General features: G+C 43.5%; 1 protein-coding gene across 2 annotated transcripts; it reads left to right on the forward strand.

Moving 5' to 3' along the window:
* Window positions 1-749: 749 nt before the first annotated feature.
* On the forward strand, window positions 750-27,242 carry LOC310698289 (pre-mRNA 3'-end-processing factor FIP1-like). Of its 2 annotated transcripts, XM_083485355.1 has the most exons (17): window positions 750-897; window positions 2,153-2,256; window positions 3,519-3,589; window positions 5,442-5,554; window positions 7,884-7,918; window positions 11,093-11,223; window positions 12,584-12,703; window positions 13,368-13,471; window positions 15,081-15,186; window positions 15,950-16,127; window positions 16,448-16,474; window positions 18,266-18,317; window positions 20,932-20,989; window positions 22,072-22,118; window positions 24,451-24,601; window positions 26,153-26,597; window positions 27,022-27,242. In XM_083485355.1, the coding sequence occupies exons 4-14, from the start codon at window positions 5,541-5,543 to the stop codon at window positions 22,072-22,074; spliced, it is 828 nt and encodes a 275-aa protein (XP_083341481.1). In that variant the 5' UTR covers window positions 750-897; window positions 2,153-2,256; window positions 3,519-3,589; window positions 5,442-5,540; the 3' UTR covers window positions 22,075-22,118; window positions 24,451-24,601; window positions 26,153-26,597; window positions 27,022-27,242. The 2 variants fall into 2 exon arrangements, with proteins under 2 accessions (XP_083341481.1, XP_083341482.1); XM_083485356.1 differs by lacking the exons at window positions 750-897; window positions 2,153-2,256; window positions 3,519-3,589; ... (2 more) ...; window positions 12,584-12,703; window positions 16,448-16,474 and adding an exon at window positions 19,112-19,287 and having other exon boundaries at window positions 10,421-11,223.
* Window positions 27,243-27,382: the final 140 nt, after the last annotated feature.

The raw sequence follows: 27,382 nt of genomic DNA on the forward strand, positions 1-27,382 counted from the left end.
TTCAGTATTTCACATCAGAAAAGGTCTGTATAAGCAGAAGGGCCTGAAGCAAAGTACTGATGACCCCTGCTTAATATTAGCAGCCAAGGAGTTGGACAGCCTAGGTGATCATGTACCAAAGACTTCCCCTTGATGTATTTGCAGTTGACATTGGTAATCAAGAAGATGGGCCAATTCCTGGGTAAATTTTATTTTTATAATTCAGAGTCAAATGCAGGGGGGGGGGCAGTTGCAGTACATTTGCCAGGATGGCTTACATACTGTTACCAGCCACCCCTTTGGAATGAGACTGTAGTATCTTTTAGAAATATGGTTTATTTATACATATTTACACCTGAGTTTAGGTGGGGGGAATGCAGAAAATTACACCCCAGTAGTGTATCTTGTTGCTCATCTCATAGCTTCAGAAAGTTTTGGTCCAGAGCAAAAGCCAGGCATGACCCCCGGTCTCTTGGTTCAGCCTCCTCCAGCAACACCACATGGAATTCTACCCCTCCATATTTCTTCCCCAAAACCTTGCTCAAAAGCCTCTCTATAAAAGGACACCCCACCCCCCTGTATGGACATCACACCCCCTGTAACCCTGGCAACCTCCCCTACTCAACATTGCTGTTGTCTTTTGCTAACTAACACACAGCTGCAGGGGAGAATAGAAAATGGAAAACAGTATTTATTTATTTAGTCTCTTTTGCTGATTGTGGTTACCAATCACTACTCTGTTACCTTGCCAGACTTGCTGGTCATTGTGACTGAGATGTGTTTTGAGAAGGAGCCAACATGGATTCTAGTCTGTGTGTGTGTTCTGTGTTTATTAGGGACACAAGACCTCATCCTTTAAAAGACATTCCCAAGGAGAAAAAGATTGTCAGTGATGAAGAATAAGAATTGCTAAAGCAAGTAAGTAGTACGGTATAATCAAGCTGAGATCTCTACTCTAGTGCTCTTCTGTTGTTTAGATCTCCCAACTCCCATCAGCCCCGGACAACAACATACAGGTGTGCTACCTGGGGCTGATGGGACTTGGAGTCCAAAACATCTGGAAGGCACCAGGTTGGAGATGGCTGGCTTAGAAGAATGGTTTAGCTCTTTGCCAAACTTAACAGAAGTAGAGGAGACCCAGAATGGTTGGGAAGTTGTTCAGTTTGCTGGCAAAATATGATCAACTATCTCATAAAGGTAGAGTGCTTTAGCATTGCATTGCATTTGTTTATTTAAATCAGAGGGTTGGGGAACCTCAGGGCAGAGGCCCAAATGCAGCCCTCTAAGCCTCAAGACTCTCCCTAGCCCATATCTCTTGCCTAGCCGCAAACACATATCAGCTTACCAACCATGCTTTGCCCTTTAGTTCTTCTTCCTGGCTGGGATGGGTTCTTGAACTTGGATTAATGCCTCTTGCTTGCCTGGATGGAGAATATAGAATGGTGAGTGTGTATAGAAAGTAGCAAATGGTAAAAAAAACCCCTGCATTTGTTGCTTTTCTTCCGATCAAAAAGGACTCTCTTTCCTAGATTTGAATCAACAGATAAATAAATAGCTGCCCATCCTTCTCAACTCACCCATCATCCATGATTGCTGGCACAAATAAATTAAAATAAATTACATACTTACAGCACAAGTAACCGAGAAGGGAGGGGGATGGTACCCCTTGAGCATTCCTATTTTAAAGTTTCATTTAACTAACTAACTAAAAAAAAGCCTCTGAATGTTTATTTCTCAGGCTTAAGGCTGCAGTCCTAACCTCGCTTCCATAGGAGTAAGCCCCATTGAGTTACAGGAGAGTTACCGTATTTTTCGCTCTATAACATGCACCCGACCATAACACGCACGTAGTTTGTAGAGGAGAAAAATCCGTAGGCATGCCACCCGTAGGCATTCCCTCCATAACACGCACAGACATTTCCCCTTACTTTTTAGGAGGAAAAAAGTGAGTGTTATGGTGCAAAAAATACGGTACTTTTGGTAGGCATGGTTGAGATTGCACTGTGAACAAAGTCCAACAGGATTTAAAAGTAATGTCATGCCTAACTTATCAAATTTATTGCAATTGAAGTTGAGCTAACTTTATTGGGAACAAGCTAGCTTGTGCTGCTGCTTAGGTCTGTATTTTTAAAAACTGTCTTCTCATTGTGCATGTCTTCTGTCTCCTTCCTAGACCCTTTCAGGTAGAGAAGACAACGAGGAAGACAGTGATAGTGACAGTGACGACTACATCCAAGTAATGATTGGCAATATCACAACAAGAAGGCCATCTTTCATGTACGTCTGCAGGTGTCAGAATTCTGCTCTTGGTTTTATCTGTGGTTTTGTTTTCTGCTATATTTAGAAAGGAAAGGGGAAGAAAGACTAAATAGAGTTGTATAGCAAAAATTAAAACATTTACCGGTAGTAGTGGACCTTGGTCTGAAAAGTTGGAAGACTCCTGCCATTGAGGATCCAGGAGAATACCATGGCTGATGGTATCAAAGCCAATGAGAGATCCAGTGAGAACTTAGCTACACTCGCCCCATCCATTTCCTGATAGAGGTCAAACATCAGGGTGACCAAGATGAATTCTGTCCCAAACCCAGGTCTGACCCTAGATTGGAACAGGTAATGGGAACCTTTAGCTCTCCAGATGGAGCTGAACTACAACTCCCATCATTCCCAGCAAGTATGAAAGTTCATAGTTCAGTAAGATCTGTAATGCAAAAGGTTTTCCACACCTGGTCTAGATAATCACTTTCCTCCAGGACTCCCTGCAGCTGCATTGTCTCAACTTTCTCTAATATTTTGCCCAAAAGGAGAGGGGAATCTGTGACTTGATGATAGTTGTTAAATGCCATCAGGTCCAGGTTTTTCAGGAGTGTCCACACTATTGTCTCCTTTATGGCAGTAAGCACCACTACATCACACAAAGACATGCTCACCAGACCTTGAACCCACCCCTCTGGCTAACTTTAGTAAGCCATGAAGCGCAAGTGAATTATAGCTGGAAGAGAAAAATTTGAAGCACACTTTGAGTACGCTCTGAATTTTCCCTTTTCAACCTGGGCTACAAAGGAAACAACTTCCTTAGTAAGTGTGGCTTAAACTTAAGAGTATGATCTCGAGTCTACCTTTGAAGTTTAATCACCTGGTGTCAGGTGACTGACAGGTGGGTGGTCCTGCCCACCTGTCAATGTGATCCACAGTGAGTGGGGAGCTGGATACAGTCCCCCACCCCAGCTTCAGTGCAAGTTTGAAGGGCTTGCTTGAACTGCGATTGCCAGTTCAGACATCAACATGGTCTGGTGAAAATTAGGAAGTGTTTGATTAAGCTGGGCATGTAAAGAAAGGAGGGAGGACATAAGCTCATCACCATTCACCATGGTTTGGACCATGGTCTTCAAAACTGTTCAACTGGCTTTTAGCGAATGTGAAGTTATAAAGGCATCATATGCCTTGTAATATGTCAGAACTAGGAAGTGATCAGATTTGCTACGTTTCTTGGCTGCCTTCTGCTTCTCTCCCTCACATCTTAGCCTGTCCATTTATTGTAGCTGCTCACTGAAGCCAAACCACAGTGCAATTCAGCAGAAGCCTGTTCCAGCTGTCTGATGCAGGCATGAAGGTAGCCAGGACTTTTGCTTGGGGGGCAGGCCTTTTGTTGGGGAGGGGGGCAGAATCTCAGTTATATATTTTTATTGATTTCTGGGGGGCAGCTGCCCCTCTCTTGCCTATGCCCATGGATGCAGATGTGTTTTGGTCCTTTCTCTCTCCCTAGGGAGCGCCCCAGGAATATGAGTCTAAAAAACAACCAAGGTTATGAAGCAACCACAACTGGCACTGGTCTTCCTATTACTCCCCCTGTGGCTTTTCCTCCTCTGAAGCAGGCAGTCAAGATGGGTCCTGTATAGCAGGTCCTGTATGGAGAACCTCAGGCCTGCAGGCTGAATTCTGCCCGCCCTCCAGACCTTTCTGTTTGGCCCTCGGGACTCACTCCAAGCTACATTCCTGGTCCTCAGGCCCCACCTCTGACTGGTTCTGCTTAGCCCCTGCTAGAGTGCTTTGGTCTGACTTTGAGAGTGCCCTTTTCTTGGCTGGATGAAAGAGTGTGTAGAGAACCCCCATGACCTCTGCATGTCTGGACTGTAGCCTCCATCGCTCAGTGCACCTTGTGTCTCTTGCCTTGCCATTACTTGTATGCAAAGCCCAGAGAAATCTGAGGCAAAAGTGGATAGCGGAGGCCCTAATGTTATATTGTTCATCCCTTGTGTGATAACCATACATTGCTGAGGAAGATTAGAAGAAGGAAGCCAGTGGCTGTGTTAGACTAATAGGCTTCCCTGTCCTGCCAGAAGATTGTACAAGTGAGGTTTTTCCAAGTCACTAAACTGTCAAAGCAACCCGGAAGTACAGCTGGAGGAACTCTGGGATCAGAGGCAGATTGTCCCCACTAGCTAGACCTGGGTGCTAAACGAATTTGGTTTAGGTGGAGGTTTAGGGAATTTGTAGCAGCTTTTTAAAGGCTGATGTCAGCAACCAGTGGCGTAGCGTGGGGGGTGCAGGGGGGGCCGGTCACACCGGGTGCAACATCTGGGGGTTAGGGTTAGGGGGCGCAAATCCATGGGTTAGGGGGCGCAAATCCATGGGTTAGGGGGCGTAAATTACTTGCCTTGCCCCGGGTGCTGACAACCCACGCTACGCCACTGTCAGCAACAGCTTCTCTTGAGCACATGGAAGACCTCAGAATGAATTACCAGTATTCCCTCTAGTAGTTAATAGTTTAACTCCAACATAACAATCAATATAACAATTTCACAGCTAAGCCTATTACGCCTAACTACTAAGGAACTTTAAAGGCATTCTAAGCATCTAAGAGAGTGGGCAGCAGCATGAAAGTGTCCTATGGCATAAATCTGTGTTATTGTGGGAGGGAATTCCATCGACCCTGCAATATTAAAAGCAAGGTAGCACAAATACCTGGATTTGTGTTTATACAAAGTGGGATTGGCGAAACTGTTTTGCTTTACAACTATAGTTAAGATTAACCATAGTTTAGTATTTGAATGTAATGGAATGCAAAAGCATTCCTGCTGCATAGGAGAGCGGTAGGTTGTCTGCATGAACCTGAGGCTCATTCAGTTCATGATATAGTTTATCCCTGCATATGAATGCAGTCTTAAGATGTCTTAAGTTTTTCTGTCTTTCCCCCCTTATCTGTTTCTTTAGCTAAGTAGCTGAAACGCATTAATTTTTTTAAGAAGGGGAAACAGAATAATTTTGACAAAAAACAACAACTTGTGATTGAACTCACAGATGGGAATAATTAATGTATCGGTAACTGAAGCTAAATCCATTGGGGATTTTTTTTTAAAAAAAGGGGGGAGAGAAAAAAGAAACCCTGATCAATTGCTCAGCAAATGAATGGATCAACAACAACAGAGACTTGGCACTAAGCATCTGTTTTCCTTCTTTCAAAGCCAAGTTGCAACCCAAAGGTAATGATTTAGATGCTCCTGGGAATATATATATGGCTTACCTGAAGCAGACATGGATTTGGATTCCGCTGACAACAAACCATGGAGGAAACCAGGTGGGGCCTCAAAGTTTATTGTGGTCAATACTATCAGTTGATTTATTTTTTGCTTTGCATTTCACATCGTGGGCCTGTGTGCAGCAGGAGTTACGGGGTAGATGGGAGGAGAGCATGATGTGTGATTTATAAGTGTGCTCCTCAATCAGACATTAAAAAATTACCCAGCTGCAAACATTTGGCTCATACTTCATTTTATTTATTGCCTCGTCTGATGTCTTCAGATTCATTCAGTTCTTGTCCAAGTGCTTTTAAGCATCTCTCAACCATTTGTAAGGAAATCTGTTTGTTTGTTTTTAATTTAAAAATGAAATTGAACCCGAGATTGTCAGGAAGCAGAATTCTGAATCCAGTGCCATGTTCTGTGTCCCTCATGAAATCTTGGCAATGGATGCATCTCTCTCACTGGAATGTATTCTGCAGCTTCCATGTGTTCTTGTTCCTCTGGGCCAAGTTGCATAAGTCCTTTGGGGTCCCCAGAACATGTCTGTGCTGTATGCTCACCCCCATTTCATTGATTGTCAGGGCCAAGAACCAATCGGTGCCAAGCTAGAGTCATTCTGTTCTTGGTTTTTTTTTAATAGTATTTATTAAACTTTTAAGTTTACAAAAAGACAAAAGAAAAAACACCAAATTGAACAATAACAAAACCAACACATCACAATAAAAAATAAAAAATAAAAAATAGAGACAATTAAAAACAACAACAACAAAAATCGAACCTTCCCATAGCTTATCTTTCATTTGCTTGTTTCCCTGACCTCCTCACACCTCCCTTTTTTGTATTCTAAGTCAATTATTCATTTCAGCAAATCCTTTCCCTCTCTTCAAAATTTTTATCCTGAAAATTTATCTTGATCTTGATATAAGTTTACTTTCCCTCTTTTCACCAATTAACAGTCTATTTTTCTTAACTTTGATACATTTTTGCTAAAATCACCTAGATTCATTCCAACATCATTCTAACATTCATTAATTTTACAATGTTTCTGTAAATAGTCTTTAAATTTCTTCCAATCTTCCTCCACCGACTCTTCTCCCTGGTCTCGGATTCTGCCAGTCATTTCCGCCAGTTCCATATAGTCTATCACCTTCATCTGCCATTCTTCCAGAGTGGGTAGATCTTGTGTCTTCCAATACTTTGCAATAAGTATTCCTGCTGCTGTTGTGGCGTACATAAAGAAAGTTCTGTCCTTCTTTGGCACCAGTTGGCTGACCATGCCCAGGAGAAAGGCCTCTGGTTTCTTCAGAAAGGTATATTTAAATACCTTTTTCATTTCGTTGTAGATCATCTCCCAGAAAGCCTTAATCCTTGGGCATGTCCACCAAAGGTGAAAGAATGTACCTTCCATCTCTTTACATTTCCAGCATTTATTAACGGGCAAGTGATAAATTTTCGCAAGCTTGACTGGTGTCATGTACCACCTGTATATCATTTTCATTATATTCTCTCTTAAGGCATTACATGCCGTGAACTTCATAGCTGTGGTCCATAACTGTTCCCAGTCAGCCATCATAATGTTACGTCCGACATCTTGTGCCCATTTAATCATAACAGATTTTACCATTTCATCCTGAGTATTCCATTTCAACAGCAAATTATACATTCTTGACAAATTCTTAGTTTTGGAATCTAACAGTTCTGTTTCCAATTTTGATTTTTCCACCTGGAAGCCAATTTTTTTATCCAAATTATATGCCTCCATTATCTGATAATACAGTAATGAAGCCAATCTCGCACTCTATTTTTTAATTTTTCAAAACTCTGCAGTTTTAATCTGTCTCCCTCTTGTTCCAATATTTCCCAGTATTTCAGCCATTTAGCCTCCATATTGAGCTTTTTCTGAGCCTTCGCTTCCATTGGTGACATAGAGTCATTCTGTTCTTGTAGTTGAATGTTGGGCTAGTACCTGGGAGACCAGGGTTCAAATCTCCTCCCAGCCACATGCTCACTGGGTAACCTTGGGCCAGTCACTCCTCTTAGCCTAAGCTACTTTACTGGATTGTTGTGGGGATTGGATGAGGAGGGTGAGAACCATGTGTGGGAGATTTATGCAGCCAAACATAACTATATAATTACCAGTAAGAAAGGGGTTAAGGATCACAGAGTTCTTAATTGCTAGAGATGACTCAGATTGGTCATGACCCCTCACCATTGGGGAGGGAGGATGCAAGGGTTATTTCTGTTCTTCTCTCTCTCTGTCTTCTCTTTGAACCATGTAACTGAGCAGACATCTGAGGCTGGGGCTCCAGACTCAGACTGTGTGTTTGAGGTCAACTTCTGTATTTTGTAACCAAGAATACATTACCTGTGTTGTTTCAGCTGTAGCATTGAACGATGCATGAGTGAGACCTCTGATTACTGTAAGTAAAACATTTAAACTTACTTAAGGTGTTCCGTGCGACCCACAACCATATGGTGAAAGAGAGTGAATAGAATAGAATAGAATAGAATAGAATAGAATAGAATAGAATAGAATCATAGAGTTGGAAGAGACCACAAGGGCCATCGAGTCCAACCCCCTGTGGTCTCTTCACTCCTAGAGGGGTAGAGTGGGGGAGCACAATTGCCAGTGCTTAATACTGGTACATTTAAAGGTCTAACAGCCTATATTGCCCATCCTTTGCAAACACTGCACATGTATTTTAGTTTTAAACTCTACTGGGGGCTCTTTGGGCTAGACAGTGAGTCAAGCCCTATGCTTTCTTGAATTTAGGTAGTCAGCTGTTGGGACTTCAGGATTAACTGTTATTCCCTAGTTATTTCCCAACACTGTGTACAACACACTTTGAGCTCCTTGGAGAAAAAAATGTGGGATATAAATGCAATAAATAAATAAAATTGTCACACGCATATTGGTTGTTGAAGTGCTCCCAATTTACTAATTAAATATACTCATGTGCTTGGGACAAACTTTCAGGAAGAAGTTTCCTAGCCCTGGCAAGACCGTTGAGAGAGACAACAGAAAGTGGTCTTTCCCCCTATGAATCCCTCTCAAAGCTGCCTTTGCCTGGTGTAGACTCAAATAAGTGAAACATTTTGCAGAGGATAGCAGGGATAAAGAAAAAGAGAGAGTGAGGGAATTCTATCAGATGGTTGTGAAACTGAATTTTTTAAGTGAAAAGTTAAAGATGAGCCTCTTGGACAATTGCTGGGTGGGAAATTTGGCTGGCTGAATCATTAAAATCCCAGAACTAGAATGGCACCATTGTATAATAAACTGAAGCTCCTCTCTGAATTTTCCCTCTCTTCACTGGATTTAAGTGTGAAAGGTACAGACCAGGGATCTGAGCAAGTTAATTGTCAAGAATGTTTTGGTGGTGTTTCCTGCTTGGCAGGGGGTTGGACTCGATGGCCCTTGTGGTCTATTCCAACTCTATGATTCTATGAATTAACCTTGAAAGGCTGGTGAAAGGGTTAAATTTGGTAGACAGTGTAACTGGTGAAACTCATCTGCCAAAGTGTAGCAGTATCAGATATGATCTTGAAGTAGCTTGAACACATTTGTAAAGCTTCCAGTTAGTTTAATTTATGGAAGTCTTGACTAAATTAAAAGACCCTCAGGAATATTTGCTCCTGAGGAGAATGTTTCACTGATGTGTGTTGCAGAAAACATTGCAGCAGCAGTGTTATAACTGGATAATTGATTAGGCGTCCAAGCTCTAATCATTACATCAAATCAGCCAAATCTTTAGTTGATTAATGAGGGGAAGCCAGTTTTAATCAGTGGAACTTTTAAGGACATACATATTTCCTTATGCAGGCTGTTTTGGTTCTGGTGTGTTACTAGACTAGAGAATGAAAAAGCTGTAATGGAAGCAAGAGGCTCAGGAAAGTTTGTTTCTGCCCTTCCTTGCATAACTGTCTTGTAGAGTTATGGCTCAGCTGTCTGGTTTTTGCTGCCACCCCTCCTCCATAAGTCAGGAGGGAGACCTTGGGACCCTCACTTAAACACACTTACGTGGGGATTGCACAGATGTCTTCTAAAAGTCAGATAGGGAAATGAAGATGTCAACAGGACCCAGCAGAATAAGGAAAACTAAAAGGAGCATCTGTGGTTCTAATCTATCTCATCCTAAACTTTCTACTTAGGATCAGGTGAGTAGCAAGGATGGTCAGTTGCAGGATTAGCTGATGGGGGTGGGATGGATCCTGATGTGAGAGAACAAAGGCTACATAGCACAGTCCATTTATAAGGGGCTCAGGACCCCCATTTGGCAGGCAGTTTCCAGCAAATCAGAAGTGTGGAATACTTGCCAGGTGAAGATTAAAACTCCACTGAGATCAGATGAAGGTGGACAGTTACTGCACAGATTCCTACCCCCACCCCAATCTTTCTGTGACAGTCTGAATCATTTTGTTGATTTAGGTTGTGTTTTGGCTCCCGCAAGGCAAATGGAGCAGCAACTGAACAACACCAAAAATATAATTCTGGTGCAATAATAGATCAGGCAATGCTATGAAACTGAAATGCTATTTAATTTCTTCGGTGTGATTTGCTTATATAAGAGAAGTTAGATACTTTGGGCATTGATTTCTATAGTCAAACTTTGGGATGGCAATGTTCACATGCTGATGATCTCAGACTGATTTGGTTAATGCCCCCAAATTGAAGTATTCCTCCTTTTTTTTTTTAGACAAATGCAATTAAATCATGACAGGGCCATTCACTGATGTGCCTTGGAGCTTGTTACAAATACAATTTGGTTTAGTGGACTCAAATACTCCCTCCCATCAGCATGGATTTATTCTGCTTTTTCAAAGTTTGCTTTAGCTAGGATTGTCTCATAACCACAGTTTCCAAATCTACTTCAGTCCATAGTTAAGGGGCTAGTCCTGGTCAACCCAGTACTTTTTCCAGGTGGAACTCACTGGAACTCAGTTCCAGCCCCCCATAGCCATTGCCATTATAAGAGAACAAGGGAGAAGTTCATGTTGAGTTCCATCACCTCATTTTCTAGAAAATCAGCACAGGTCAACCACTTACTGTGGAATGTTGTGCCTTGGTTCTCAGAAATTCACCCGTTTTTGTCTGGGATTATAACTGTTAATGAGAATGCTGATGTTTACTGTAATGAAATACATTTTGTCTCAGAGGTTGCTAGATTGTTCCAGACTTTGATACTTCCTTTGTATCCCACCACAACATATAAGAGCACCACAGCTGTGTTAATCCCAGAGCTAATTTTTTTGAGGATGTTTTAATTTTTCTATGACTCAAAGTCTGAAATGATCTACATATGCAGGAGAATGAAGTGGTAAAGTAGACAATACAACTTTGGACAGCAAGTGAGCATTTATGAATGCTCCTCTGAAAATTAAGTAGAAAATTAATGTATCAGCAGCTTCTGTCTATGCTAGTTTTCTCTCCGTGTGTAGATTGCTCTGCTGTTTTTAAAACATAGGAACACATTTTAAAATGAGGTCCTCCACTGCAGACTGAAGTGGGATGACGCATTCTCCCACCTCGAGATTCTGCCATCTCACTCTACTAGGTATATGGAACCTGCCTCATTCATTCATTCATTCCCTCCCAGGTGCTGACCTTTCTGATTACTTCAATTATGGATTCAATGAGGAAACATGGAAAGCCTATTGTGAAAAGCAGCACTGGTTTCAACTTGGCTTGAAGTCATCTGCCCCTGTCAGTGCTGAAAACCAGATCAAGGTAAGTGGTGGAACTCAGGTGTACTGGAGGCGGTTGGAGGATGGACGACAGCTAACAGATTGAGCTTGAATCCTGACAAGACAGAAGTACTGTTTTTGGGGGAGCAGGGGGTGGGCAGGTGTGGGGGACATCCTGGTTCTGAATAGGGTAACTGTGCCCCTGAAGGACCAGGTGTGCAGCCTAGGAGTCATTTTGGACTTGCAGCTGTCCATGGAGGCACAGGTCAATTCTGTGTCCAGGGCAGCTGTCTACCAGCTCCACCTACTTGCCTGCAGGCTGTCTCACCAGAGTGGTGCATGCTCTGGTTATCTCCCTCTTGGACTACTACAATGCGCTCTACATGGGGCTACCTTTGAAGGTGACTTGGAAACTACAACTAATCCAGAATGCAGCAGCTAGACTGATGATTGGAATGGCCACCAGGACCATATAACACTGGTCCTAAAGGATCTTTGTTGGCTCCCAATGCGTTTCTGAGCACAATTCAAAGTGTTGGTACTGACCTTTAAAGACCTAAATGACCTCAGTCCAGTATACCTGAAGGAGTGTCTCCACCCCCATTGTCCAGCCCGGACACTGAGGTCCAACTCCAAGGGCCTTCTGGCAGTTCCCTCCCTGCAAGAAGTGAGGTTACAGGGAACTAGGCAGAGGGCCTTCTCAATAGTGGCACACTTCCTGTGGAACACCCTCCCATCAAGGAAATAAACAACAAGGATGTCAAGGAAATAAACAACTATGTGACTTTTAGAAGACATTTGAAGTCAGCCTTGTATCTGGAAGTTTTTAATGTTTGATGTTTTAGTATGCTTTGATATATGCTGTAAGCTGCCCAGAGTGGCTGATGAAACACAGCTAGATGGGCGGGGTATAAATAATAAATTACTATTATTAATATTACTTGGAGATACACACACACACACACACAGAGAGAGAGAGAGAGAGAGAGAGAGAGAGAGAGAGAGAGAGAGGGAGCACGCTCAGGTGTACTTAGCCTATTCATATATGCACGTGTGTGTGTGTGTGTGTGTATACACACATATATATTTAAATGAAATGTATTAATTTTATTAATCTTAAATAAAATCATTGTGACACAATTCTGTAAATAAATATAATATGTATATATACAAATGATGGTAACCTAAAGCAACAAAAAACTATTGCAGAGTTTGCTTCTAGCCACTTCCTCAGTCAGTCAACCAATATATGTAGAAATTCATTTCAGTTGCCAGGATGAGTTTCCGTACATGGTGTAGTAGCCACTTGGTAAAAGCAGCTTGGAGAGAATTTCATGCTAAAAAAATAATTGGGAGGAGAATGGTTAAGTGCTCTTTATATCCCCATCTCTTTCCCAGTGCAGATTCTCTCCCCACACCACACCCTGAGAAGGCTTTGCAATTGTGAAGGGGTCATTGGAGGGAAGGGGAGTTCAGTTACAGGCATGCTCAGATCAGTGACTCATGCAGCAACACTCGGAATGGTGAGTTGCTGCACTGTGTGTGTTTGTGGGGGGGTTACTTTTGACTCTTAAACACACTCTGAAATAGCCTCCCCCAACCTGAGGCCCTCCAGATGTTGCTGGACAGCAACAGAGGCTGATGGGAGCTGTACTTCAAACCATTTGGAGAGTCTCCAGATTGGTGAAAGTTTCCCTGCAGGTAACCGCCTTCTTGGGATGCGGGTGGTGCTGTGGGTTAAACCACAGAGCCTAGGACTTGCCGATCAGAAGGTCGGCGGTTCGAACTCCCACGACCGGGTAAGCTCCCGTCGCTCGGTCCCTGCTCCTGCCAACGTAGTAGTTCGAAAGCACGTCAAAGTGCAAGTAGATAAATAGGTACCACTCTGGCGGGAAGGTAAACGGCGCTTCCGTGCGCTGCTCTGGTTCTCCAGAAGTGGCTTAGTCATGCTGGCCACATGACCTGGAAGCTGGATGCCGGCTCCCTCGGCCAGTAAAGCGAGATGAGCGCCGCAACCCCAGAGTCGGTCACGACTGGACCTAATGGTCAGGGGTCCCTTTACCTTTACCTTAACCACCATCTTTGGTTATATAAACAAAGCAAACTTCCAACTTCAATTTTTTGTGCCTTGGGTAACAAAGGCTGTATTATGCTATTGGTTTTTATTTTTTTATTTTTTTTGCTTAGGTTCAACAAGGAAGAACTAGAAATTCAGAAAAAGAACTAGATTTTAAAGCAGATCTTACAGCCCCAGTAGGTGGGCAGGTGAAAGTCGGGTCTCCCCCAAACAGGTACACCAACCACTTTTTTGTTGTTTTTAAGCTTCTTGTATTAATTAAATGCTATGTTACGCCAGGTCGGCTCCAAGCTGTTCTTGTGTAGGCTTGATCCTGTTGCAGGGGCAGGGAACCTTTTTAGGCTCCATGGGCCAGATCCATTTTGGGATCCACCTCACAGGCCAAATTTGGCAGGTGGGTGGCCACAACCTGTGGGATGTTGATATCCAAAATGCATATGGTAAAGGGATCATTGCAAGAGCTGTAGAACTCTGTGATGTCATACATCTGAGACAGTTATGGCAGTTGGTACAGTTGGTTCAGTCAGTTGAACAGTCTTCACAGAGCAGCAGGTTATGTTTTGACGTGCTTCTGTCTGCCTCAGAGTCAGAGTTAGTTAGTCTGCAATAGTTTAATATGTGTAAAATGTTTTAGCAGCTTACGTATCATTGTATATTTTAATCTGCAAGTGCAAGTACACTAAGTAGGTTGTGTTATTTTTAAATTTAACTGTGGTTACTTTCTTTGAAGAAAGAAATCTTCATCTTCTTCCATCTTCTTCTGATTCCCCGCAAACGTATCTTTTCAGGGGGCTGGCAACTGCCCCACTATGCTGAATGTGCAGCAGGATAAGAGTCTACATACTCTGTCCTTGCTTAGAAGGAGCAGAAGCCAGGCATCACTGTGAGCTCTTTATGTTTGGGGCAGGGCAGGGCATGAAGTGAAGAGTGATATTCAGATGAGGGGGAGGAAAAGAAAGCGCCCAGAGGAGGATTTAGAAAACCCCAACCCCTCAAGTCACCAGGGTTCCTGAGGGTTAACCTTAGTTGCACAATGTCCAGCCTGGAAATGAAGGGGTGGAGCTCCTGAGTTAAGGATGGGGGAGGATAAGAACATAGCCATCATGGCAAGTAGCTATTGATAGCCTTATCCTCCATGAATTTACCCATTCTTGGGAAAGGAATGTAGCCTAATGCCGCACGTACTGTGCCAAGACACAGCATGCCTTTTGCCTCTGGATGGAGCCAAGTGGATGTAGTTGTGGGGGACATAGTAAAATAACAAAAGTTCCCAAGCCAAGCAGGAAATGCCTGTCTACTTGTTCCTGACCCTGTGCCTTAAAGTGTTATTCTTTCCCCTGGAGACCCCAAGAGAAGGCAGTGAAAACCCTACAACATTCAGCAAAAGCGTTAGGTGTGGGAAAACCTTAGCCCTTGTTATTAGACGAGGTGCTCGTGTATCTGGGCCAGTGAATGCTTTGCAGTTAAGTCTTTGGGCCTCCCTAATTGGCTGCTAGGGATGCCATGCTCCCTCCATTAATCTTACTGTGCACTTGAATTCATTCATTCTTTCATTCATTCATTCGTTTGTTTGTTTGTTTATTCATTCAGACTGGGTAAGAATGCCCAAGTCCTTCCTGTGGAAGATCTAAGGGCCAAGGGTCTATATATAGTGGAGCTTGGTGCAGTATATGACCTACGTGTTGGTAAATCTCAAAGCCTTCCATCTCTTCCCTGTTTGCATAGCTGAAGGAGGGGGAGAGTGCAAGTGTGCAACCAGACCATCTGTCTGTCACCTGCTTATGCTGAATCTGAGATGTTGCTTCTCTCCCTTTTCTAACCAGAAAGCTAAGTGTGACCATTGATGTGATAGGTGGAGAGCCAGGCACTATTAAAAGAGTGGAAGGAAGGCGTCGTGATAAGCATGGCCCAGAGGAAAGCTCAATTCAGGTAAGAAATCTGTCCAGACTCCATGAACTTCGCTTTCTTATCTAACTCACTTTCGAGTACAAGTGGATTAGTTTGTTTATATATTTATTGTATTTATATCCCACCTTTTTCTCCAAGGAGCTCAAGGTGGTGCGTTCTTTCTCATTTAATCCCCATAACAGCTCTGTGAGGTAGGGGGGCTGAGAGGCAGTGACTGGCCCCCACAGTCACCTAGTTAGAGCTTCATGGCTAAGTGGGAGGATTTGAACCCTGGTCTCTCCCAGGTCCTAGTCCAACCACTCCACCACACTGGTTCTCAAATTTATATCACACCCTTCATCTAAAGGAGCCTCCTTTGGGGCTGATTGCATACCCTTTTTATTACCGTATTTTCCCATGTACAAGACTAGGTTTTTTCCCTTTAAAAAAAGTCAAAAATTAGGGGGCGTCTTATACACGGGGCCATCTCCCCCCATTTTCTTAAATCCGAGTCCCCAAAACTAGGGGGCGTCTTATAGATGGAAAGATATGGTAAATTCAGTCCGCATACTCAAAAGCAAAGTAAGGAGAAGTTCAGAATTCCATTTAAGCTCAGCTCCACATCCAGGACCACATTCTGCCATTTTTCTGTGCTCCAATGGCACAATGCAGTCCTCCTATGTGGGATGTGTGCTTTGTGTAAAGCCTGTTACAGGAATCAGTTTGGCTGCAATTAACGGGGAGGTCAGGTGTTTTCTTTTTTCTTTTTAACCAATCCCTTTTCTGTTTTATGTTCCTTTTAAAGGTACTTGGTGATAATGGGAGCAAGGCACATCCCACAAAGTCACTGCAGCAACCAGGGCCACAACAGCCATTGGTGCCACTCACAGGTCCTCCACCATCAGTAGGTGGTTCACCTCCATCTTGTTTTTTCCTTCCTTGGATGCCAGTTATTTCTTCCCCACCACTTTGCCATCATCCAGGTAGGTGCCTGCTAGTATAGAAGGCTGTCCCAGAAAGCTAGGTAGACCCTACCATCACTGTCTGAAACCCGCTTAGCCATAGGCAGTTGATTATAGGAAATGCCTGAAAGAGCACTCACTGGTTGTCCTGTGTCCACAGTAGCAAAGTGAAAGGACTGGGCCACAGACAGAAGGTCAGGATTCCCATCACTCCTGACTGTTAGTGGCATTTGCTGGAGTTGATGGGAGTTGATAGGTCCAGCAATAGGGCCACAGGTTCTCCACCCATGCTCTAAACCATATTTGTAAATCTGCTTAACAAGTATTCTGTTATTGCCTAGGTATGCCACCCCCAGCTCCCGTTCCAGGTAAGTACTTCTGTTTAAGCATAAGGGTTGCAAATTCAATCTGGCCTACTCTGGAGCACTTCAAATTAAAGCCTTTGAAGAGAAATCTGGGTAGCATTTAATTGGATGAACACATGTAGCTAATCCCAGTTAGAGGCCAATCAAATATGGTCTTGTCAACATGTTGCTTGACTAAGTCTTCTGTCATCTCTGACCATTAGCCATTCTACGTCGGGCTGATAGGAGCTGGGATCAAGAACCCTCTAGAGGGGACTGTCCATCTAGAGGGGTTACAGACCGTTATACATCAGAGAAGTTATAGATTTCATTGGGCACCAACCTGTGAAATCTTTAACTTCTCTGATGTGTAATGGTTATGGGGTGGGGAAACACCTTAAAGAATAATGGAATAGGCAAGGCTGAGGTCTGAAAGTGTCTGTTCTAAGTTCCTGAGACAGAAGTAGATGTGGTAGATGCCTGGAAGGAAAGCTACCTGGGAACTGCAGGTGGGATAGCCAACACCCCAGGTGTGCAGAATTGCACATTATGGGTAGGACATGAGTCCATTGTTGAGTCCAGTCTCTCTCCCTTCACTAATATGTAGTGAATATATGCTGATATTATCACATTGTGTATTCCCTGCTTTGCATTATTGACAGCAGCTGGTTGGGGTGCTGGGAGATGAAACATGAAGTTCGGAGACAGGTGCATGCTTTACGACACATTACCATAGGATGCAGGATGGAGATGGTACCAGGGTTTTAACTGGCCTTGTGAAGTTCTAGGAAGAGCCTGCTGGATCGGGCCAGTGGCCCATCCTGTTCTCACAGTGGCCAACCGGGTGCTGTAAGAAAACCACAAGCAGGATCTGAGCACAAGAGCATGCTCAAGGGACATGCTCTGTCCCCATCCTAGAATCATAGAATCATAGAATCATAGAATCATAGAATCATAGAGTTGGAAGAGACCACAAGGGCCATCGAGTCCAACCCCCTGCCAAGCAGGAAACACCATCAGAGCACTCCTGACATATGGTTGTCAAGCCTCTGCTTAAAGACCTCCAAAGAAGGAGACTCCACCACACTCCTTGGCAGCAAATTCCACTGTCGAACAGCTCTTACTGTCAGGAAGTTCTTCCTAATGTTTAGGTGGAATCTTCTTTCTTGTAGTTTGGATCCATTGCTCCGTGTACGCTTGTCTGGAGCAGCAGAAAACAACCTTTCTCCCTCCTCTATGTGACATCCTTTTATATATTTGAACATGGCTATCATATCACCCCTTAACCTCCTCTTCTCCAGGCTAAACATGCCCAGCTCCCTTAGCCGTTCCTCATAAGGCATTGTTTCCAGGCCTTTGACCATTTTGGTTGCCCTCCTCTGGACACGTTCCAGTTTGTCAGTGTCCTTCTTGAATTGTGGTGCCCAGAACTGGACACAGTACTCCAGGTGAGGTCTGACCAGAGCAGAATACAGTGGCCAAAGAAACAACATTATCTGCTTCTGAAGGAAAAACAGTGAGGAAAAAGAAGGCTTCAGAGGTAGTTGAAGGGTCTTCCTTTAGAGGCAGCAAATGAGCTCACTAAAAGTGCTGCTCCTTCTTCATCTGAGAAATGAGGCCAGGGTGGCCTCCACTTTGGTGTGATGTTCTTTTGGAGGGCAGGAGGAACAGCTTTCCCACAGCTCTTGATTGATGGGAGAGGCTCAAGCATACTGCCCTTCAGCTCTGCCAGGCATTATAGCAGCATTTGCAAGGGGGCTGAGAGCTTCCCTTCCCCTTCTCCACACATTTAAACTAGTATGACTTTGTCTACAGGTCTGTTTCCTCCACCTTCACCACCACCCCTTTTGATTCCAACACATGGTGGGTAAGTGAGAATTAAATGGGTTTAACTTACTAACACTCTATTTGTTGCATTTATATCCTACCTTTTTTGAGCTCAAGGTGGCACACGTGGATCTTCCCTTCCTCAGTTAATCCCCACAACAACCCTGTGAGGTAGGTTAGGCTGAGAGACCAGTAATTGGCCGAGGGTCACCAGCTGAGCTTCACATCTGAGTGGGGAGTTGAACCCTGGTCTCCCAGGTCCTAGTCTGACACTCTAACCACTATGCTACACTGACATCTCTCTTAATATTGTCTCATCTGTAGGCTGAAAAAGGCTAGCAGAATTGTGGTTGTGGTTTTGCATTACTTTGTGGTTGGGAAAGAGCTCTTTGAATATGATTGTGGACATTAGCAGAAGCACCATTCAAATACACATCAACACATTTTTTTAACCTTAGGCTGAGATTGGTCACCATTTTCTTTTGTCAGTTTATTGATCTACTGTGACTGCACTACTTGTAAATTATCATATCAGTGAGGGTTCTTGGAGATAGGGCTAGGGCTGTTTGGTGCCCCCTTTTTTTTATTTGCCTTCTCCATTCCACCTGGAAGGTTGTAATCCCAGTTTTGTAGATTACCAGATCAAGCCATAGCTGAGGGCAGTGGTGGGAGGCAAAAGCAGATGGAGAGAGGCAGCTGATCTGTAGCTTCTCTGGTGATAGATTCCAGATTGCTCAGACCATGTGAGCCAATCTGACCCGAAAGCTTTCATAGGGGCCAGCAACTATCAACTGAACTGCTCATGCCTATTCAGTGTGCCTTATCTCCCTGCAGTTTGTACCTCCAGCTACTGCTGAGCAGTGGCATTCAGACTGCCAGTTCATGAGTTGCTAAGAGCAGAACCCTTGGGATGATTTGTGGCTCTTTCCAGTGGTGTGCAGAGAATGTGGTGATGCCCTTGAAGAGGCATCTGAAACTGCAGAAAAATACAGCAGCCACAATGTTTCATGGTGAGCACTTTTCCAGCCACATTACACTAGTCTTATATCAATTGCATTGGCTTCTGGTTCTCTCTTTCTCACACTCCACTTTCCTGGTCCCAGTTCTAGATGCTGGTTGTTACCCTATGGGGAGATCTGAAGACCCATGGATTACAAATCAAATTTGACCAAGGCGAAAGTTGGAGCTTTTGGGACATTTGGACTTAAAAGCAATAAGAAACAAGATTTGGGCTCCACTTCTGAATATGGAGGTCTGGCTGGAAGAAACATAGATCTTATTGAGACAGAGCCTCTCTGAAACCCGATGGCTAATATAAAGGACTACCAACAAAACCGGCAGAGAGGGACTGAGCGAGATTTGAGGGCCTCGGACGTGCGATCTCCAGGCTGATAGCTGATAGATTGAGAGATATTTTTGGGATCGAAACCGGGAAAGGGGGGGTGAGAGTTTTGGAATCCAAAGGGTGTATAACTATATGTTTTCTTTTTGTTATTTTGTTTTGTAATTATTATAAAAATTGGGAAATTTGTGGAAGGGAATTTGGGTCGACCTTAGAAAAGGGTCAAAATAAAAATTTCCTTCCAGTAGCACCTTAAAGACCAACTAAGTTAGTTCTTGGTATGAGCTTTCGTGTGCAAGCACACTTCTTCAGATACACTGAAACAGAAGTTGCCAGATCCTTCTATATAGTGAGAAGGTGGGGAGGGGTATTACTCAGGAGGGTGGTGGGAATGGGAGATTGGCAGATAGCTGAGATGAGCCTGTTGACGACTCTTAACGACTGCAATAGGTCTTACAGGAAAAGTCAAGGGGTGAGAAGGTGAAAAATGGCTTAGTCATGTATAATGAGATAAGAAGAATCTTATCTCATTATACATGACTAAGCCATTTTTCACCTTCTCACCCCTTGCCTTTTCCTGTAAGACCTATTGCCATTTTTCACCTTCTCACCCCTTGCCTTTTCCTGTAAGACCTATTGCCATTTTTCACCTTCTCACCCCTTGCCTTTTCCTGTAAGACCTATTGCAGTCGTTAAGAGTCGTCAACAGGCTCATCTCAGCTATCTGCCAATCTCCCATTCCCACCACCCTTCTGAGTAATACCCCTCCCCACCTTCTCACTATATAGAAGGATCTGGCAACTTCTGTTTCAGTGTATCTGAAGAAGTGTGCATGCACACGAAAGCTCATACCAAGAACTAACTTAGTTGGTCTTTAAGGTGCTACTGGAAGGAATTTTTTTATTTTGACTATGGCAGACCAACACAGCTACCTATCTGTAACTTAGAAAAGGGTGTAAATGATGAGTATTGTGGTTTAAATTGAGGTCCATAAGTTAAAATTGGTTAATTAAGATGAATTAGGTATAACATTAATAAGGTAAAAGTTGGGGACAAGAACTTGCTGAGCTAACTATTGGAATTGGAATACAAGAAGGGGAGGTGTGGGGAAGTCAGTGAAAGATGTTAAGAAAATAAGGATTTGAAATTATACTTGTTATTTGTGTTGTGTTGTGTCGTGTTATGTTTGTCTATGTTTCTGTGTCTGTCTTAAAAATTTGTGAAATTTCAATAAAAATGTTTAAAAAATAATAATAGATGCTGGTTGTTACCTGTCCAGGAATATCTGAAACACAGCCTCATCTCACCATAGGTTACTGTCATCTTGTGATGTCCTGATTTGTGTCCCATCAGCAGAAAATGTTAGTTTGGTAGGAAGGCAGATTGGGCCTTTTCTGTGACAGCCCCCCTCCCCAAAGATATGGATTTCCCTTCCACAATAAGTTAGACTGGCCTGCCCCTAACAGCTTTTAGGCAGGCATTTTTTATATTTCCTGAATTTTGCTGGTGTTTAATTATGAGATTTAAGGATTTAGTTTTTCTCTGTTTTCCTGGGTTTTAGATATTTGGATTTTATTTTGTGTATACTGGTTTCATTGGTTTTAATGTACTGCAAATGGCCTGGGGGAGGGGAGAGAAAGGTTTTTCATGAGCAAAAATGTTTGTACAAAGAAAAGACAGGGAGCTTAGATTAAGAACTCTTACACACTCATTCCCCACATTGTCAGTTTATGGAGTTCATTTGGCAAAATGTGGAGATGGCTTTACAATGGGACTATATCTTCCCCAACCTGGTGCAACCTTCAGATGTACTAGTCTAGAATTCCCATCTTCCTTCAGTCAGCATGGTAATTGCCACAGATGCTTAGAGTCCAAAACATTTGGAGGGGTGTCAGGTTGGAAAAGGCTAGGTTAGACAAATTTATGGGGAACTTTACAGATTTCAGTGGACATCAGCCATGATAATCAAATGGACGTCCATATTTACGGAGGCAGCATGTCACTTGGGGAGGAGGGAACTGCAGGAGAGGGTGATAGCATGCCTGGCTTGTAGGGTTCCCAGAGGCATCTTGGTGTTCAAAGTGGAAACCGGATGCTGGGCTAGGTGGTCTCATCCAACAGGGCTCTTCAGTATTCTTGTGTCTAGCTCTCTGCATACTCAACACTCCTAGGTTGTACTCCTAGTGGATAGACAAGAAATTGGTAGTAGCTAGGAGAGATGGCATGGTAGGACTAGGAAAGAATCAGCACCTTTGATGAAGAGGTGGCTTACAGTCAATAAGAGAGAAGCTCTTTAAGGGAGTTGGGACAATGATGCTCTGTTTTAGAACAGTTGATTTTAATTTTTCTCTTTCTGAATGGGTGAAAGGGGGACTAGATATTACTAACCAGTTGTTGTTGTGTTCTCTCCCCCCTCCCTCCCTCTCTCCCTCCCTCCCTCTCTCAAAGCCAGTAGCTACAGCAACAGCCAACCACCTCCATTTGGCTACAACTCCACAGGTGAGCCCCTTAGACATGCTGCCTGAAATCAGTTAGTGTCCTGTACTACCCATTATGGGTTATGTGGATTTCCCAGCTCGCTTCTTGTTGGGCAGCCTTAGACCATTCTATTTAATTATTGTTATATTTACCGTATTGGCCTGAATATAGGCCTCACTTTCCCCCCAAATTCCAACCATGAAAAGTTAAAGTGTGGCTTATATTCGTGACTTTACAGTATGCAGCCAGGAGCGCGGGGCAAACAGCGCCAGGAGTGCGGCAAAGCCGCACCCACCCCACATGTAGTCCCCCGTCCTCTCCCCCAAGGCCAGAAAGGGAGAGAGCAACGCAGCACGGCTCCCCCCCCATATGCAGCCAGGAGCAGCGAGGAATGGAGCGGCTTTTATTCAAATATTTTTTCTTTTTTTCTTCCCCCCCCCCTTCCAATTTTAAAGGTGCAGCTTATATTCAGGTGCGGCTTGTATTCGGGCCAATACAGTATTTATATCCCACATGTTTCCCTGGCAGGACTCAAGGCAGCTTACAACTAAAACAGAATCAGCTAAAAACATATATAAAAAAGAAATCTGTTTTCTAAAAAACAATTTTACATTAGTAGAATTAAAATATAAAATATAAAACAAGCATGCTTGTGAGGGTGGCAGCCCTGAGAATGGCCTCCCTTGAAGATCTCAGAGCCCAGGCAGGTCCATCTTCTATGACTGCCAACAGGTTGTCTACTCTTGGATATGAGATGCCACTAAATGCTAACCTCTGCAAACTGGCAGGTGTAGAAGAGCTGGAGTGATACTATGCCCCATGATGTGCCTTCTATGCTAGCCATGTTTGAGCTGCCCCTTCCTGTGAGACCTCCTGCATTGCAGCATTTGCCTTGTTCATTCTCCCACCAACTGCTAAAGCCTGGAGTGGGGTGTGTGTGTGTCATGAATGCTACAATATTCCTGAGATTTCTCTCCTGCATATTCCTGCCTGATCTTCCTGGCCTTAACATGTTCCCAAATTTACTTGCACATACTTGCACCTTCCCACACACCATCACAAATGTTCCCACATGCAGCCTGAAAAATACCAGCACCAGTCAGTGTAATTACCCTTTTAACATGTTGCCCATGCTTAATTTTATTAGCCAGTTACTGCTTCCAGGTATGTTTGCCAGGAACATGCCAAAGCACCTGCCATCCTTCATGAAGACATAATGCTTACTTCTCTCCTTACTTTGTAGGAAGTGGATGGCTTTAGCACAGTTCTGTATCTGCTGCTGATGAACTGCATATTAATACTGCTCTATATCTACATCTGAATAATTTGCTGAGCTCTTCCACACCACACCCCCATATATTTCTAGGCAGTGGCCTTATATGCAAAGCCAAACAGGGTTTCAAACACTTGGTTGCAGATTTCACTGTGTTACTCTTCCCTCTGTACCCATCAGACAGTTTCATGTTAGCCACATTTTGATGCTACTTGAATCACTCACTTTATGTTTCAAATGCAAGCCTTGATTTTAACAAGTGGAAGATACTGATACTTGCTCTGAGCTAACATGGAGGTAAGAGTCATGTAGGAAGCTGGGCAATGCTGATGAGAAAGGAGACTGTGTTCATTTCAGTCAAATAGGTGGGGTCCACCCAATGTTTTGGGCTACGATTCCCATCATTCCCAACCATTGGCCACACTGGTTCTAGATTTTTAAGTGCTTTGCGTTGTCAGTCCCCTATACCTTAGATATAGTCAGACAGTCAGTCAAGTTTATTGCTTATAGCCAAAGGCTGCTGCAGTACCTTAGATATAATCTATTAGCCCAGCCGTGCTTTTATTTTCTGCTCTGTGTGTCCACTTCATAAGGGGCAAAGACTTCTGGAACATGGAGCAGGCCTTTTACCACCATTGGGCCACAAAACACAAAATCTACATCTTTTAAAAGGGTTGTGTCAGATGAATGCCTTTTTCTGGAACTGTACTTCTGTACAGTCCATTGCTTTTAGTACTTATTGAGTAAGCTTCAAGGGTGGATTCTTAGAATCTTCCAGTTTCCGTAGGGTTAGGGAAGCAGTTCCTGAGAGTTTCCAATCAGCATTGTTCGTCAGCTACTCCATTGAAGCACCAGTTAACTTCTGCAATAGATATGACTTGGACAGTTTACACAGTTGTGCCTAGTTCTCTTTCAAGAGATAGACAGAAAGCAAGGAAGGAAGGACTTTCTCTTGGCTATATCTATGTGGAGAGTTTGTTGCAAATTCAATTATGGATGTTGTGGAGGACCAAGGCACATGCCAGCTCCATCATACAATTGTTTGAACTGGGTGGTGAAAGACTGTTTCCTTCTCCACAGCTTCGGGTTTTATCAGCTAGCCTCCCATTTCTACATCTCACATGCCATGGATGACTACAGACTCCAATATTTCCAAGAACAGTCACTGGGAACATTCTGGCTCAATAGGGGAAAGAGATTGTGACTGTACATCTGCCACCAGTGAATACAAGTAAGTGCTGGTGTTTCTTATGTTGGAATGGAACCGGAGCTACAGGTACAGCAGACTTCTGAAGCATGAAACTGGGCACAAAACTCAACACCCAGAAGACTGTCTGACTCCGAAACGCCCTGATTGCATGGAGCCCGGACAGCCCCGTGGTTTTCCCCAGAGCTGAGGGTGATGAAACAATCGCTGAGATGGCTAGAGCGCCAGTGGTGGAAAACATTCTGAATCTGACCAGACACGGGTAAGAGCTCAACGTCGATGCTACCATGTGGCAATAGTGACCTCGAAGAGGAACGTTTCACTGCCTCAGTTGCATCTGCAGAAAACAGCAGCAGGAGATTCTTTCAGGTGGTTCATAATCTAATGCCATCAGGGCCTGGTAAGGACCCTAAAATCTCCTGCAATGATTTTGCATTTTTTTGCAGATAAAGTCACTCATATTTGGAAAAAGGTGGACTTCACCGTGGGAGCAGGGCCGGGGTGGGAGAGTGCTAGAGTCCTGTCTAGTCAAGTTGCATGGGATCGGTTCCAATCTTTTACCTCTGAGGATGTGGACAGGCTGCTTGGATGAGTGAAACCGACTACCTGTCTCCTTGATCCCTGCCGATCCTAGCTCTGTGGGATGGTTTATGCTTCCCTCTGTGAGGGAGTCTTCTCAGACTCACTGAAAGAAGTGGTTTTTAAACCACTTCTCAAAAAAGCATATGTAGACCCCAGTCACTATGGTGAAATATCGCCCAGTCTCAAATCTTCCATTCTTGGGCAAGGTGATTGAGCGGGCAGTTGCTGAAAAACTCCAGGCACGCCTGGAGGATGTGGACCATTTGGATCCCTTCATGGGACTGAAACTGCCTTGGTCGTACTGGTCGATGATCTCCAAAGGTCATCAGGACAAAGGTAAAAGCTGTTTCCTAGTTCTGCTGGATCTCTCAGTGGCTTTCAGTACCATTGACCATGGTATCCTTCTGGATCAGCTAGAGGGGTTGCACTGGCCCCATGAGGCGAAACCACCTCAGCTCCCTCAGTGACAGTTTCACCCTAGGCAGGAACTACATTAGAACTACAACTACACTACTCAGGCAAGACTTATTGACCATGCTCCTGTGAAGGACTGGGGTTTTGCCTGCCAGGCTCACGTGAACATTTCTGGAAGAATTTATTGGCTTCACCTTTCTGACTTGGGTTTGTTTTGGTTTAGCCATTTTACCACGTGGTTTTTTTCTTGTGTCATTGTCCATCCATTTTGGGGGGAGGGGAGGGGAAGGTTGGGGCAGGAGCTCTTATTGTAAACCCTATCACTGGAATTACCCATATATGTTAAAACAATAAAGCAGTTTTTTAAAAGGTGGGTTCTAGGGTTTCCACATGGTTTGTGATCAACTTTCCATGTGTTTTCATTTCTTGTTACATTTCTTGAAGCAAGTTTGTGTATGATGAGGTTCCAGTAGGTAAATCTTGTGACCTACTTATGAAACTCTGAAAAGAGAACAGTGTTTGAAATTTTCTTCTTGTTAGACAAAGCCTCTTCTCTAACTCACTATTATTTCCTTTCAGCGATGATGAAAGGGATCATTACTATAGCAGAGAAGGCAGCTACAATTTTGAGCAGGACTATCACAGTAGAGATAATAGTTGGGAGCGAGAATATCATCATTGGGAGCAAAGGCACAGAGACAAAGAGGAAGCAGGCAAACACAAATCATGGTGGCAAGGGGTTTCCCATTGGTAGTTTGGAGCCTCTAGCTGGGATCAGGCCAAATAGCATTAAATTATGTAGGGTTAAACTGTGGTCCAGTCTGATTCATACTAATATATATTTTTTCAGTCTCCTTCCTGCACTAGCTGAAGTTTCCAGGCACTAGAGGACAGCCCCATAGAGGTTGTTAACTGTAGCCTAGCCTTGGGAATACAAAGATGTGGAGCATACCTGACAGCTACTGCATCATTCAGGTGCAGCAGTGGTTGTGAGAGCCCCACAGCTGTGATAAAATTGACTTGGGTATGTGTGTGTTGCATTCCCATCAGTTTCCCCCTTGAGGTAGAAATTCACTGATCAGTGTTATGTCAGTCTCTTATTGATTGATCCTCCTGAAATACCATGTGTTTCAGGTTGCTACTGGAACATTTCCCCAGCATGTGGAAAAGGCCTCTTGATGTTAGAGCTCTAAGACCAGTTTTTCTGTAAAAGGATGGCTGTAGTCCAGAGCTGATGCATAACATTGCTTTGCATCCAATCACCTGCCTCTCCATTTGTAAACTACTTTTTCACTATAATATTCTCTCTTGCATTGAGATGTTGGCAGTACAATATTAGAAAATCTGACAGATAAGTTTAGAGTTTTGCTTAAAAGCCACCAAGGATTTTGATGTATTTCTATGATAAGGAGCAAAGCATTAATTCTTGTATTTTTGTCCAATCCTAGTAAGCAGCATGAGAGCAAAGAATGTGAAAGCCACAAGCATCACAAGAACAAGAAGAACAAGCACAAGAAGAAAGAGAAGTCACAAGGAAGGAGAAATGGACAGGATTCATGAAGGAGCAAATCTGTGGTCCAAAAAGAATAGTGACACTTTTACAGCCAGATTGTCTGTAGCGACTTTCTTTCCCTGAGACATTAAATGGCTGAAATGATTAGCAACCAAACATGCGCACAAGCTTCCTCTTTGTGAAAGAAGACCACATTCACAGATTTTTGGAGAGAGAAAACTGGCAGCAAAAAAAGGCAGTTATTTACCTACATTTGAGATCCCCTGACTTCTTATGGGAGATAGCTTCCGTGCAAA

The sequence above is a fragment of the Podarcis liolepis genome (assembly GCF_965112155.1).
Source record: "Podarcis liolepis genome assembly, chromosome: Z".
Classification (NCBI taxonomy): Eukaryota; Metazoa; Chordata; class Lepidosauria; order Squamata; family Lacertidae; genus Podarcis; species Podarcis liolepis.

What these genes read in the sequence shown, in the direction of transcription:
- LOC310698289 (XM_083485355.1), top strand. An exon ending in ATGCAGCAACACTCGGAATG is followed by an intron (nt 12,704 to 13,367) that starts GTGAGTTGCTGC and finishes TTTTTTGCTTAG; the next exon opens with GTTCAACAAGGAAGAACTAG. An exon ending in TTGATTCCAACACATGGTGG is followed by an intron (nt 18,318 to 20,931) that starts GTAAGTGAGAAT and finishes ATCTCACCATAG; the next exon opens with GTTACTGTCATCTTGTGATG.